The sequence below is a fragment of the Hemicordylus capensis genome, chromosome 2 (assembly GCF_027244095.1).
Source record: "Hemicordylus capensis ecotype Gifberg chromosome 2, rHemCap1.1.pri, whole genome shotgun sequence".
Lineage (NCBI taxonomy): Eukaryota > Metazoa > Chordata > Lepidosauria > Squamata > Cordylidae > Hemicordylus > Hemicordylus capensis.
In genome coordinates, this window is record NC_069658.1 from 190,402,378 (window position 1) to 190,418,434 (window position 16,057).

The window sequence follows — 16,057 nt, forward strand, 5'->3', positions numbered from 1 at the left end:
AAAGTGATTGAGCGAGTGGTTGCTTCTCAGCTACAGGCAGTTGTGGATGACACAGATTATTTAGATCCTTTCCAGACTGGCTTTCGGGTGGGCTATGGGGTTGAGACTGCCTTGGCTGGCCGGATGCATGATTTCCAATTGGCGATCGACAGAGGGAGTATGACTCTGCTGATTCTTTTGGATCTCTCTGAGGCTTTCAGTGCTATTGACCATGGTATCCTGCTGGGTCACTTGAAGGAGGTGGGATTGGTTGGTACTGTTTTACAGTGGTTCCACTCCTTCCTCTCTGGCAGATTCCAGATGGTGTCACTTGGAAACTATTGCTCTGAAAAGCGAGAGCTGAAGTATGGGGTTCCACAAGGCTTCATACTGTCTCCAGTGCTCTTTAACATCTACATGAAACCACTGGGAGAGATTGTCAGGAAGTTTGGTCTGGGACGTTATAAATATGCTGATGACACCCAGATCTATTTTTCCATACCAACTTCATCAGGAAATAGCATGACCCCCCTAAGTGCCTGCCTGGAGGTGATATTGGGCTGGATAAGGGATAACAGACTGAAGTTGAATCCAAACAAGGCGGAGGTACTGTCTGTAGGGCAATCTGAGAGAGGGTTTAGAACTGCCTGTTCTGGATGGGGTTACACTCCCCCTAAGAGATCAGGTTCGTAGTCTGGGAGTACTCCTGGATTCCAAACTCTCCCTGGTTTCTCAGGTTGAGGCTGTGGCCAGGAGTGCTTTTTATCAGCTTTGGCCAATACACCAGATACATCCATTCTTGGAGACTAGGGACCTTAGAACGGTGGTACATATGCTGGTAACCTCTAGGCTTGACTACTGTAATGCACTCTGCATGGGGCTGCATTTATATGTAGTTCAGAAACGACGATTGGTTCAGAATATAGCAGCCAGACTGGTCTCTGGGTTTACCCAAAGGGACCATATAACACCAGTTCTAAAAGAACTGCACTGGCTGCTGATAGGTTTCCGAACAAAATACAAAGTGCTAGTTATCATCTATAAGACCCTTAATGGCTTAGGTCCAGCATATTTAAGAGAGTGCCTTATGTCATGAACCCTGTCGTGTATTAAGATCATCTGAAGAGATCTGACTACGGATGCCACAAACTTGTTTGGTAGCAACTCAGGACCAAGCGTTTTCTGTGGCTGCCCCAGGGCTTTGGAACACAGTCCCTGTTGGAGTAAGAGCACCTCCTTCACAGTTTGCTTTTAGGAGGACCCTGAAGACGTGCCTGTTTTCCCAGACCTTCAACTGAGATCGATTTTTAAATTTTAATGTTAATGTGTTTATATTTTTTATCTATGAATTTTAAATGTGATATTTTATGTTTTAATTCTGTATACCACCTAGAGATGTGTCCATGATTGGAGAGAAGGTGGGATAGATAGGAAATAAAAACAAGATGCTAGTAAAAGCTTTCACCTGCTACAGCTGTATGTTTCAGTTTGCTGTTGTTTCAAAGGAACAACTCTGCTCACAGGAGCAGTTTTTTTTGTTTGTTTTTAAGCAAGTAGCCTGATTTACCATTAAGGAAATATTACTAGAGTCCTGCTGAGACTCCCAAGTGTGGGTACTATTGGTTGATTGAAATGCAACTGAAGCTTAAATACTGTGTGTATCTGTGAGGACTTTTTTTAGCCTACTTTCCTTAAGCAAAGTGAACTTATGAGATCACCTGGCGTTCTGTATTTGTGTGTCCCCCCCCTCCAATTAACTTCGCAGTGCCTGGACCAATATCAACAACCAAATTTGGTAGTTGTAGGGACACCTCAATGGGATACAGGTAAAACTCGGAAAATTAGAATATCGTGCAAAAGTCCATTAACTTCAGTAATGCAAATTAAAAGGTGAAACTGATATGAGACAGACGCATTACATGCAAAGCGAGATAAGTCAAGCCTTAATTTGTTATAATTGTGATGATCATGGCGTACAGCTCATGAGAACCCCAAATCCACAATCCCAGAAAATTAGAATATTACATGGAACCAAGAAGACAAGGATTGTAGAATAGAACAATATCGGACCTCTGAAAAGTATAAGCATGCATATGTATTCAGTACTTGGTTTGGGCCCCTTTTGCAGCAATTACTGCCTCAATGCAGCGTGGCATGGATGCTATCAGCCTGTGGCACTGATGAGGTGTTATGGAAGACCAGGATGCTTCATTAGTGGCCTCCAGCTCTTCTGCATTGTTTGGTCTCATGTCTCTCATCCTTCTCTTGGCAATGCCCCATAGATTCTCTATGGGGTCAGGTCAGGCGAGTTTGCTGGCCAATCAAGCACAGTACACTGTATACTTTTCAGAGGTCCGATATTGTTCTATTCTACAATCCTTGTCTTCTTGGTTCCATATAATATTCTAATTTTCTGGGATTGTGGATTTGGGGTTTTCATGAGCTGTACGCCATGATCATCACAATTATAACAAATTAAGGCTTGACTTATCTAGCTTTGCATGTAATGCGTCTGTCTCATATCAGTTTCACCTTTTAATTTGCATTACTGAAGTTAATGGACTTTTGCACGATATTCTAATTTTCCGAGTTTCACCTGTAAATGCCAGACTAAAATGTTGTTAACCTAGATCCTATGTGGTTTGGCCAACTCTTAAATTGGCTATTATACTCCTGATTATTTGCTGCTATTTGGTTCATTTGGCATTTTTACTTCACTGTATTACTATTAAGAAATTTAAGGTGGCCAATAGCAGCAAAAACTTACGGAATGGAGAGACAGATCACACTTATTTTAGTAAATCAATACTCAAAGAGAACTTCTGTGTTTTAACTTGTAATGTTTTTCTGTAATTCTGAGGATGCACAATGCCTCCACACAGCAATTGCATGGAAAGGTGTTACAGAATGGTTTCTTATCTTGCACTAGCCCAATGGGCTTTGAATCATAGGAGGCTGCCATATACAGAGTCAAATCATTGCTCTATCTAGCTCAGTAGTATCTTCACAGACTGGCAGCAGCTTCTCCAAGATTGCAGACAGGAATCTCTCTCAGCCCTATCTTGGAGAAGCTAGGGAGGGAACTTGAAACCTTCTGCTCTTCCCAGAGCAGCTCCATCCCCTGAGGGGAATATCTTACAGTGCTCACACTCCTAGTCTCCCATTCATATGCAACCAGGGTGGGCTCTGCTTAGCTAAGGGGACAAGTCATGCTTGCTACCACAAGACCAGCTCTCCTCTCTATTCCAGGAACAAGCTTTTACATGGAAAAGCTGTTGTGTTATTTGCTAGTTGTGTATCTCAAATGAATTACATGGGGGGGGGGGGTGTTATTTGCATTGAACTAAGCATTTGTATTTAAGAAGCATAAGCAGGGGGGTTACAAAATAATGCACACCGGGCTCTGTGAATGCATTTGTTGCCACAACAAAAAGTGCAAGAAAGCTTCCAGAATGAGAGGCATCTTGGAGCCAAGGTGTTGGTCTTAGAGGACATCCATTGTATGGGTTCTATTTCTAGAGCAAGATAATAAGATAATACCTGTTTAAAAGGAGGTAAAATGGCAACACATGCAGGTAACCCTAGTTATGCACACACACACTGACCTTTGCCACAGAGAACTGCTGCCAAGGTCTGTGCGGCTTACTGGGTAGGGATTAAATGACAGACTAGAAAAGCTGATCCCATCATGCGTAGTCTGCACCCACAAAGACCTTTTTGCTTGGCTGGTTCCATCTATCAGTTCAATAAAGCCCGACAGAACTGAACTGAAGGCTGACTAAGATTGAAGACTGGCCTCTGCACTTGGCTGAAATGACATGCAGTGGAATACAACAAAAAGGTACTGAGGAAGAAGCTGAAGAGAAAAAGCAGGAAAGAGACTCAGATGTTCTTTTATGAGATTTTTATTCTGAAATTTTCCCCCAAAACAAAGTCAGATTTTGACAGTAGTAACCCCACCTTAAAATGTAACTTTGTTTCAAACAACCAAGTTAGTAAGTGCATGATTTCATTTAAACCATGAATGAGCTTTAGTACATTAAAAAAATCTTATGAACTACTTTTCCCCCAACACAACTGGGCTCAGTTAGCTGTAGATGCCTCTGTTTTATCCAATGATTAATTACACAGCTACATTTATTACAAATGTTAACTTCTGCTTTGCCTGGTTCTGATGAGAAGTGATTAAAAGGCACGTTCTGGATCTAAGGAGAGAAGAGGGAAACACATTCCACTGGTTTCTGAAGCGTTGCTTAACAATAGCCCAGCTAGTACTGTGTGTGCTCAATACAATGCAACATTGTTCTGCAGACATCTTTGTAAAGTGGCTTTATGGTTAAGTTTCATCTCTGTCAAAAAGAAAAAGGTTCCTTAAAACTCAAATTCTCCCCCACCTACAAGAGCCTCAGGGTAAATATAGAAGAACATTCTAGTAGGTTTCAGTAAAAGACTGTATTCTGTAAAAGGTTCACTAGGATATCCTAGAAGTACCTACCTACACCAACAGTGATATATAGTTCTTCCATACAAACACATTCATAAGAATTACAGAATCTTTGAACAAGTGTTCACTATCCCTTTTGCCTTTAAAACAAACAAACAAAAAAAAACCCTTAGTGCCCACTCTAGAAGTTACACTGATGAAAAGCAGTACAGTTAGAAATGCCTACAGCCTTTGAGTTGCCACTTGTTTCCTATGGAGAGTAGGGTCAATCAACAAGACCAAACAAACGTCGCCAAACTGTGCTCCAGTGTTAGGGAAAATTTTCCCAAAATTTTGGATTGGCATAGAACAATTACTTCAAGTAATTGATCACAGCTCTGGTCCAGATCTGTCACTTATGCTGTTTCTTTAGGTAGATGTATTAAAACACACTGATGACTTTCTTCATACAGACACAAAAGTATAAAAGCAGATACAGTATTAACAAACCTCTTAAATGTGTGGAAGCTTTCAACATCGCAGTACTCTTCATCAAAAAGCAGAGGCATTTTCTTTGTGTTTTCTCCCTAATTTGTTTGTGCTTTACTAACAACTTTCTTATAATCCAACATAATTACTTCAAAATTATTTATGTGTTTTAAAGACCAAAGTCTCTGTAAATAAAATATTACATATGGACAGTCCTTTAAAGCCCTATGTAAACAGAGGGGCAGATCTCAGAGTGATCACAACTGAAGAACTATAGTATGTGAATTAGGAACGTGGAAACGCCAGAACAATTGGAGGCTTTATCCACAGCAATTATGCTACTGCTTCAAGGTCATGAAGCTTGGCTGAGATACACAGCAGAATCCAACTTGATCAGTAATACTGAAGGCTCAGTCTCACCCATCATGTCAAGGGCTTTAAAGGTAATAATGCAGACCATAAAAACCTTTTCACACATGAATTCCCCCAAAACAAAGGGTTACAAAGAAGAGGAGAAGGGGACATTCTAAACACTGAACAGTAGGAAAAGGTCATTCCTTGCCCAGGAAATGGTTAATGTGCTTTTTAAATATGGAGGACAACCTCACCCCCCACACCTTAGTAAGTTTTGTCCCTGTTGCAGCTGTCATGAATACAAACCTTGCTTCACTTGTTTCGGCAAGTCTGTTTCTCTATCCAAGCAAGGCCCTCCAGGATATAAAACTTGTTGGCATTGGGGCTTTGCTGATGAAATCACAGAGACACTTTTCCAGCTTGGATCCTCTCATACACACACTCATCCAGCTGTAGGTACTTGCCAAGTTTTACATCCAAAAAATGCAATCGATCAGATGTCTGGTGTGGGTCGTAGCCTTCCCTTTGCAAACGGGTCTTCTGGATTTTGAAAGTGCCTATTGGAGGTGGAAGGAAAGAGGCTGTGAAAACTAAAGTTGAGCATCAGTCAACACACGTTATGCTCAGAACCAGAATCCACAAAAAGCTCCCAGCTGGGCCTTTAAAACTTAGTTTAAGTTTTGAAACTGAACGGAGTTGTGAAATTTTAAAATCCAGATTCATTTTTATTCTACCTAAACCAATTAGCATCAAGTGGCTAATTAGCCACCAGAATCAGCTGCAGGAACTTTGGCTCTTTGTTGCCATTGGAATGCTGGGGGAACTAAAAAAAGGGTTCTTAACCAGCCATCCTAACACATATAGCTGGGAACCTGTTTGATCTAAGATTGTAAATAAACAACTAACTAACAGCTGGGAATAACATATGTTATGCCTGGTCTATGCATGAAGCAGAATGAAGTGCTGGAATGGACTATACAACTTCAGACTACAGGTGGGGAAAAGCCAACTATTTAAAAATGTTCTCCTGTCTTAAAGATGCCCTGCAAAGAGAAAGCCAGAACTGCAGGCCAAGGGCTGGGTGATATCTGCAAACAGAAAACGAGTACATTAGGGATGTGCCCAAACCATGGTTCAAAGCGCAGTTTGAGTACTTTCAGGAAAATTAGGAAGGGAACTTTAAGAAAAAGGGAGAGCCAATGCTTACCTGCTCTCTGCTGTCCCTTCCAGTATGCTGAGGGGACAGCGCATCACCCCAAAAGCCCCATGTGTCAGCAGCACACACATGGCATCTGCGCATGCGTGGGCACAATTTGCATGGTGTTACAACAGCTCTCCTTTTACTTAAAGTTCCCTTATATGAACAAGTTCTTATAAATGTAATGGTTTCAGATATCAAAATGTAAACTTATGACTTACAACAGTGTTGATGGTTTGTGATGCTTTATTTGTTTATTTATTGGTCACATTCATATACTGCCCTATATAAAATCTCAGGGCAGTTTACAAATCCAAACCACCACCACTGCTAAGAATCCTTCTCTGACTTTTTTTTTTTTTTTTTTTTTTTTTTTTAGGGTTAGGAGACTTGCTTGGTTATTTGTTTTTAGACCTGCCTCCCAGTTGAGGATTTCCCCAAGTCTTTCACTGAACAGAAAATGGGTTTTCCTTTTAGAGCACAGAACCTCCTCTGTTGCTCATTAAAACTCTCTCTTCTTCCTTTTCTTGCAGAAATCACTTCATTGTTCAGTTGTATTTTCTGCCCTCAAGACTCGCCCTCTGAGTTCCTTCCTAACTGACAACTAACTGCCTTCCCTCTCGGTCACAGCCAGTAGACTGGCATTCTCTTCCCCCAATATTCCAAACAGGGTCTCCCAGACAACACAGGGACTGCTGTACTTAAAAGCCCTGGTTGCACACCTTACACTCTGTTAACTCTTTAGTGACCACACTGTACTTATCATACACTAAAACTTTCACATAGCTCTAATACAGTACAGTTTAAAATACATATACACAACTGTTAAACACACACTACTGGAAAAAATGCAGACCACAGGGGGGAGCATTCAGAAATGGTTCCTCCCCAAACACCTGTTATCTAAAGTGGTACAGTCTATTTAGCATGTGCTGCAGAGTAAGTGGTAGCAGAATATACACAGTTTTCAACTATGGGTGAGGGGAACCAAACTGGCAGTTGCCTAAGAGTAAAATAAATTTACCTTATACATTTAAAACCTTCTATTATATACCTTATAAATATAATATAGACTTTCTAAACTAAAAAGGTTACTACATCCAAACATGACCACCACCATCACCACCTTTAGACTGCATAGCTGGCACTCTTCACAATTCTTCAAAATTCAGTAAGAAACAACAAGGTTTTGGTGAGCAATTGCAAAATGTTCATTTCTGAATACTGGAAAAATTCAGCTATCAATGAATGGAGCAGAAAGGTTTTGTATGCCATGATTATGATCAAAATTACTGCAATCTCCCAAGTGCAGGCTGGCAGAGAGAATACAATGAATTTGTCCAGGACCCAATGGGAGAAATTCACTAGCTGACATCCTAAGGCAACATGCCAAGAAGGCATATACATTCTGTGGAGACCTTTCTTAGCTCTGCAGCACAGAGTGTGCTGGATGGGGAGTGGGTTTTTTAAAAATATATAGGATTAAAGTTTTAAAAAATTAATCTTGAAGTCAACAGTTCTCTGGCCACATCTCAACCGGATATGAAGTACTGAAGCTGTGAATAGGGGTGTGCATGAACCAGTCAATGTGGAACTGATTTGCATTGATGAACTGGGCTGGTTCAGCAGCTTGATCGCAGACTGAACTGAGGCCCATTTGGTCTGTGATCGAACTGAACCAAGCCAAGTTTGACATCAAGTGGCAGCGGCGGGAAAGCAGTGAGAAAGGAAGTCTTAGGTTCTTACTGGCTTGACGTGACTGCCGGCACCGTGGCTTACCATTCCCCTCCCGCAAGTGCAGCCCAATTGCTGGTCTCTGTGACTCTGTAAGTGGGCTGCCCATTCCACAGCAGCAGCAGCACAGTTCCGGGCTCCGGGAAGGCTGGAATTGCGCTACTGCTGCACAGGCAGCCTGCTTACAGAGCGATCCAGACTGGCGATTGGGTTGCATTGGGCGGGTGCCAAGCCACAGCGCCGGCAGTCACATCAGGCCAGTAAGAACCTCAGACTTCCTTTCTCGCTGCTCCCCTTCGGTAGATCCCCCCACCCCTTTACTTGTAAAGGGGAATTCCCCTTCAGAAGTATTGCCTCTCGAACTACTGAACAAGCTTGGTCAAATGTACCAGACCATCTTGTCGGTTCAACACGATGCGGTTCGAATTCAAACCGCGATTTTGGGTTTGTGCACATCCCTAGCTGTGAAATCAACATCTAGGACAAGGCTCAGTTCTCAATGGATAGAGGCACAAAAGTCACCAGAGACCAGTGTTCACACTAACAGGGATTCCCAGATGTTGTTTACTACAACTCCCAGCATCTCCAACTGCAATAGCCTCTTCTAGGGGATTATGGGTGTTGTGGTCACCAACGTCTGGTAATCCTTGTTAGAGGGAACCCTGCCATAGACAGGGAGCAGATATAGCCTCTACCCCAGTGATGTCTACACAAACATCCCCTTTCTCCAGTTGAAGTGAATGGCAACCCATTCTCATCTATGAAGAAAGTTACAGTGCTGCACTTAGCAACATTGTTGCAGTAGGAGCTGACCCATACCGCCAACACTATGTTAGTACTAACTAGCAGCAATGTGTCAGAGCACACAGGCTCATACTGCACTCTCTCGAGCAGCCTTTGAAACATACAAGCCCTCCACGCTTGCCATTACAAAAGACATTTTGCCTAGGCCCACTCCCCTTTCTCTCACTATGGGGAGATCTTATGGGAGTTTTGGGTAAAGGTTAAAAATTAACCACTTGCCCATTTCTTGTGTGGGTTTGGTGAAAGGTAGCACTCATGCCCTACCACACAACCCACTCTGATGTCCCTAGGAGCTACCCTTGAGGAACAATAGGGTGTTTCAAGTTTCCCCAATGTTCTCTATGGCCAGAACAAGCTGCACTCAAAGTGTATGAACACAAGTTTTGCATTGCATTTTGCAACCCTACGTTGAAACACACTGGAGAAGCGCACAGTAAAAGGGAACCTGTCCCTCGCAACACCGAATATACATGATACTCTTCCACCTCCCCATCACACAGCACTGACCATGTGCTGAGAAGGGAGAGTATCCAGACCTATAGTCTGTTAGGCAGGGGCTCTGGGCCAATTTCCTCCTCATCTACAGGCATTAACTCTAAAGCAGGCCAGTACAGTTTGTGGCTCATAAGCAATCCATCAGCTATTGGGGCCTGCCAGCTACTTGACAACTGCTCTGTATTTGTAGTCCCAGGTGGGCAGCAAAAACAGGAGTGTTGCAAAGTCCTTGATGAGTTGCTACATATAGCTAGAATGCTATATTTAGCTTGGTGGGTCAGCTCCATTGTGTTTATTTTTTAGATTGTTGGCCTTTCTAGGACAAGGAACCATTTTATTACTTTTCCTATGTAAACTGCTTTGAGAACCTTTTTGTTGGAACATGGCACACACATATTACTACTAGTGACACGATGAGGGAAATTACTCCAAGTATTATTGAGCAATAATTTGTCCTTTTACCTTCCTAACTTGCTCTTTTAATTCAGAATAGTGGACTATGACCAGAGTTCATATCCCCATTCAGCCATGAAGCTCACTGGGTGACTCTGGGCCAGCCACTTAGCTCTCAGCCTAACCTACCTCACAGGGTTGTTGTGAGGATAAACATAACCATGTACTCTGGTGTACTTCCTTGGAGGAAGAGCGGGACATAAATGTAAACAAACAAACAGAACATTAAGGAACAAGAAGAAATTGAGAATGAACACTGCTCCATTCGTGCCTCAGTGTATTTCTAATTGCAGCAACTGAACAAGAGTTTGAGTTACTTTACGGTTTAATTTCTATTTTAATTTGTTTTATGTTGCTGAAAACCACCCAGAGACTGAAGTTTGGGGCAGTGTACAAATATAATAAGTTAATAATAAACCAAGAAGCAAAGAGATTTCAAGCCAATTGGAAGCCCGTGCTAGAAACCAATCAATAAGGTTAAAACAGGCCTCCAGAGTGGCAATTGAAATGTCTTGAATCGAAATGGGGTTGTTTTGTTCTGAGCTCGAAACAGGCCATTTATTAAAGGGTGTTTTGTTTCGAGCTCAAGAAATTCGAAACAGCCCATTTCAGTGTTGGAACATTTTGTACATCTCTAGTTTAGACAAAAGTGGTGGGCAAGAGCAAGTATATGTGTGGATTTTGGTGTCTATTAATTTTAATTAATTAGGTCAGTCTTAAGGTTTCAAAACAAAAAAATGCAACAAACCTTCCAGGCTGTTCTGGCAATCACAGCTGGATTCTCTTGGAGCATAAAGCAGTCACGTGCACCCAGCTACCAGTTGCTATTTTGCAATGAAAGATCAAGTAGCTCCTATTTCACTGCATTTAATTAAAGCTACCATCTGATACATTTAATTCTCCAACATGCAGTCTGCATCACACACTGCTTGGTCTTGTTCCTCTCTTTGAGATTTGGCTATAACTCATTTTGCTATGAAAGTCAAGGCTTCTCACTTTTTCAAGCAGAAGAAAGATATTTCCGAGTCTCTGCTCACCATGAAAAGGCTCTTAATTCCAACATGAGTGAGTGTAAGCAAGAATGCCAACATGGTGAAGCAAACAGGCAGTTTCTTTGTCGACAGGGACAATGGATTCTTTAGCAACAAACTTGAGCAACAGCCTACTTGGAATTCTGTGCCTTTTGAAGAAACCCATCCTATTTCTCGCTAGCCAAAAGGAGAACAGAGAAATCTGTAGAGCTAGTTCAGCAGCCTTATGAGCAGCAGGCATGGATGTGGAGAGAGAGAGAGGAGGTGGGGGTAGGGTGTAAATTCTCACAGCAAATCTCCGCTTCTTAGGATCTAGCAGCTACTTTTATTCTACTTGATGGGTAGGTGGTCAATCAAAAAAGGCGACTCAACCCACAAGACTGAGTCTTAAATCACTGAAAGCAATGGTGGGTGGCAGTACCAAGACTGAATGTCCATAATGGGATGCCTGTCACCAGAATATTCATACAGAAGTCAACCTGCTTCCAGAATTTCTAGAGGCAGGAACTCCCACATTCCCTCACTTTAACTTCATCCCACTCAGGGATAAAGCAAGAGTAAGGTAACTCTGGGGTATTAACTAGGATAGAATACTGAAGTTAACAAGTAGCTACTGGCACTTTTGACACATTTCTACGCTGTGCAGCAAAAGAGGATCTTGCTGGATATATGCTATTACCTGTAGTGTCAACCTGAGGCAAGAACCGGAGGAAGATGGGTCGTGCGTAAGGGGGTAACACTTTCTGCATCTCCAGGTACAGCACATTAGGGTTCAACTTGGCTTGTGGGTCAGCAATTGCTGCCATTCCAGCCTTGCCCTCCACTCCTGAAATTCAAAAACGAACACATAAGAGACCAGGAAAGCAACATGTTCCTATAAGCCAATTGTCTCATCCCAAATAGTGTAATTATCTTATCTACACTCTCAGCTGCCAGCCAGACCAGGTTGCAACATGTCCTTCCCAACAACAACTTCAAAGCAAGACAACCACCAGCCTGGCCCAACCCACAGAACAAGCAGCAGCAGGGTGCTTCCCTACTTCCTTGCCAGAAAGAATTCTGCTCCAGCAATCAGTTGTCTGATGCGAGAGAGGTGGTCACTTTCATCCTCTGGTTGGTACCAGGGACCAAAGACTGCTGGGTAGCTGCACCCCCTCCCTTGCACCAAGAATGTCAACAAGGGAGGACTGGTTCTGACCCCAGCTGGATATAAAGGCCTGCTAACCCATCACTGCTTCATCCTCGCATTTTCAAACTGATCTCCCACCTCTTCCTCTGTCCTCCACTCCCCTTCCTGGTGTCTTCTGATCTTTTAGTTTAGAAGCCTACAGATAGGACCTGTGCCTCATTTACATTTATACACATACAAGTGCCCTTCAGCAGCATTGTGTATTTAATTTTAATTGCTGCAAGCCATTTTGCAGATCATTTTTGGCTGAGAAGCAGGATAAATATATAATAGATGGATTGATAAATAAAACCCAGGGATCACACAGCAGTTGGCTGGGCACCTGCCTAGAATATGCTTTCTAGTCAAAAGACACTTGCTGTCCTCTTGCTCTCTTAACTCTTCACTCTGAGCATCTAGGTCAACCACTCACAGAAACTATTCAGCGATTCAGCATAAAGAATGCTTGTGTTCTGCTCCAACAATCCAATCCAGAAGCTCAGGTTGTGCCACTGAGAGCAACCAAGAGCAGTCCTTTGGCAGAGGGAAGAGACCCAGCTTGTATGAACTACAAACAAGGTTACACACATTCTACATCTGTATAGGATTGTCAAGTACAGAATTTGGCATCCTGGCTCCAGAATTCAGCATCCTGAAAATCTTCATTTTTCTTAAAAGATTTCTTAGGGATGCTGAGAAAAAGCTAGACAACTTATGGACATTATGAGGCATAGCAAAGAGAAAGTCAATGCCAGGCACAGCTCCTAGTTCCTCCTCCAAATCTCCTTTTAGGTCCTACCACTCTCCTCTTCCCTTTGTAAGAAGTTCCCTCTTTCTAGTCTCTCAGTCAATTGTATCTCAGGTGTAGGATGAAGTAGGTTTAAAAATCTTACACATATATTATATAAAAAAATCTCTTAGATGTACCCGTTGCTAATCCCATGTGTGGCAGCTCTCACAAGAGTTCATGAGCGAGGGGAGGAGGAGAGGAATGCTGGAAAGCGGTGGCGGCTGGCTGGCCAACCAAGAGAAAGCAGCAGCAGCACTGGCTGAAAAGATGGGGTGGGGACACGAACGAATGAACTGTCTGAAGAGATGGGGGGAGAACAGCTGAAGGGATGGAAATGAAATGAAGACAAGGCAGGGAGCCGGATCAGTTGCGGCGGGGACAGGGAGAACTAGGGGCACAGATGCTCTGCACCGGGTCAGCTAGTTTGCTTTAATTTTCAAAACGCTAACAATGCATTTCTGTATTTGTTCTCTTGGCGTTCTTGCAACATGGGAGTCTCTACAGGGTTCTATATGAAGTTACTTTCCACTAGTGTTTTCTGGACACTGGACAATCAGACACTTCTCTGCCCCCTTTTTTGGCGCATAACTTATGTATTCTCATTTTAAACAAGAACCACCAACATGCACAAACAGGAGTAAAGTGTGTTAAAATTACACATGAGCAGGCCAGCTATTTGAGAACACTGCATCTCTGGCTGCCAGTTTATCTGTTTCCTGTTGGTGTCTTTTCTCCTCTCATTCCAATTTGTCTGCAACAGCCACTTTCCATCAATCCCTCAGTATATCCCATAGAACCAGCTCAGGAAGCAGAAGCATCCCTTATTTTAATGGACAAGAAACCCATGCCCAGAGAAGCTGCAGCCTTACACTCTACAACACTTTTATATGCGGCTACAATTAGAACACCCCAGTTGCTGGAAGAGGTAATGAAAAGGAGCCACAGCATGGGCTCTTCCCACCTGGCCCAGGACTTCTGACTTTACCTTCATGGTGCAGAAAGGAGCCCCAGTGCAGCAGCAGCAAATGTTAAGTGGAAGCTCTCAGTCAAGCTGCCCCTTCTAAAGTCAGGAAGTCCTTTTGCAGCCCTTGGGGTGGTTTTTGTGAGGACTTCTGATACGTTTGCTGCTGCATTGTGGCTCCTCCCCGTGCCATTAATTACATCCTCTTACAGTCGACCCTGTGCTGGCCTGGTGATAAAAAGCACAGCACCTCTTTTTCAAACAGAGGAAGATGTTCTTTGTTATTCTTCATTCCTTTCTGTTAAAGAAAATTCAACATGTGTTGCCCTTTACTGCCTGTTTTATCTCTATCCTGGTAGACCTCTCTGCTTCCAGCTCCAGAAATTTGAACTGATGAAAGCTGGACCAACCAGTACAGAGGATAGAATGTAAACAAAAGGACAGCCCTTTAAAAACAAATCTTTGGAATATATCTACCTCATCAATACAACCAAGTAACGTCAACATTACTACAATATAGAAGACAGGGTGGTTTTCCTACTATGCAGCTTAATTTCTCAGGGCCTATCAATGAGTTGTCTATATTGAGTTTGAAAATCATTGGACTTGCAGTAACATTTCTGGAATCTTGAAGTTTTCTGCATTTTCTTATGAATCTATGAAGCTGCCATATACCAAGTCAGATCATTGGTCCATCTAGTCTAGTAAGGCCTACTCATACCAACAGAAGTTCTCCAAGCTTTCAGGCAGTGGTCTTTTCCTCATTAATTAGTGCTTATACAGGATGTTCTGATGTCACTTTTCTGTGATGCTATATTAAATACATACTGATGGTCTGTTTTTAATGGGTTGGTCTTCTGTTTTATATATACTGGTAGGTATGTCTCTGCTGGAAACAGCACATATAGATGCGGTACATTCTTCCCTCTCATTAATTTCTTTGCTGAACCACAATTCCAGAAGGGACAGTGGATTTTTAAATACCATGGGAAACTAGACACACATAGTTGCCTATCTAACTAGCCTTCATATTCGAGAAGCATGGTTCGAATTACCTGGAACCTCCACTCCATAAACTGCAACATCAGTCTTACTGAGGAGGTGGCTCAGGATCCCCTCGACCTCTGTGGATGAGACATTCTCCCCGCGCCACCGGAATGTGTCCCCACTCCGGTCCTTGAAGTACATGTAGCCAAGCTCATCCATCACCAACACATCTCCTGCAAGGAAAGGTCAAGCTGGCCTCAGTAGTCAACTGAACTTTTCATTCATATCAAAACCAGTTACAGTTTACTCTCTTTCAGTCAGAGTCTCTTTCTCCCAGCTTCTTCCTTGACAGTTACCTTCCAACTGCAGACACATCTATAGAACTCCTCCTATCAGTCTGAGTACCCGGCAACAGTTGCCATGCTTACCTTACTAAACCTTCAGACCAAGCATCATATAAAAACATAATTTTAAACAAAACATTTTGTTACAGGGAAGTCAATTCTTCACAAGTTCCATAAACACAACCACACAGATGAAGCAATATAACCGATGACTACATTTCCCCCATTTAGTTCTGTTTTATTGATACTATGCCTACTATGGTTTTATTGATTTAACATTATATTTTAATTTATGTTTTAATATTTAGACATTTGTTTGCTTGCTTATTTTGCTCTCAAGCCACCTTCTAGATGGAAAGATGAGGTAAAAATGTTCTATATTTAAACAAAGAACCAACATCTGATATGGCACATCCGCAACTGGAGGTGCTGCTTCTCAAGAAGTTCACGAGAGCAGTGTCCACATTTTCCAACTACTGCATCTGCACGAGTCACCAGCTGAAAATGGCACTTCTAACTGTGGAAATGCTGGGAAAGTCATCACCACCTCCACACAGCTGCATTCATGTGCCTGCTCCCATGGAAGATTTTTCCAAGATCTAAACCTGCCTTTAGTGGCTGAGAAACCTCAGTCAGAGTCTTATATGCAAGCAAGGTTATTCCTCCAGGCCAGGGTGGGAAGTAGGTAGATCAGCATCTACTAGTAGATCTCTAGGTGACTTGCAGTAATTAACAAGGGTTTCTGACTCCCAGTAGCTGAACAATAAGTTGTAAATTTTATTTTAAAAAGAAGAGTCGGCCATGGCTGGCTTTGGGCTGAGCATTTCCCTCTCAGCCTAAGGCCGCC

At 42.6% G+C, this 16,057-nt stretch overlaps 1 protein-coding gene across 10 annotated transcripts in view; it reads right to left on the reverse strand.

Annotated features, from left to right (window-relative positions):
• Window positions 1-3,866: 3,866 nt before the first annotated feature.
• Window positions 3,867-16,057, reverse strand: part of SLC27A1 (solute carrier family 27 member 1) — a 76,942-nt gene continuing 64,751 nt past the window's right edge. For 8 of the 10 annotated variants that reach the window (XM_053299274.1, XM_053299271.1, XM_053299268.1 and 5 more), the window contains 3 exons: window positions 14,935-15,099; window positions 11,640-11,786; window positions 3,867-5,802 (listed from right to left, as the gene is read on the reverse strand). In XM_053299274.1, the coding sequence (XP_053155249.1) occupies window positions 5,645-5,802; window positions 11,640-11,786; window positions 14,935-15,099 (470 nt within the window). In that variant the 3' untranslated portion in view covers window positions 3,867-5,644. The remainder of the gene's footprint in view (window positions 5,803-11,639; window positions 11,787-14,934; window positions 15,100-16,057) is intronic. The other 2 variants (XR_008316854.1, XM_053299275.1) reach the window with 2 other exon arrangements.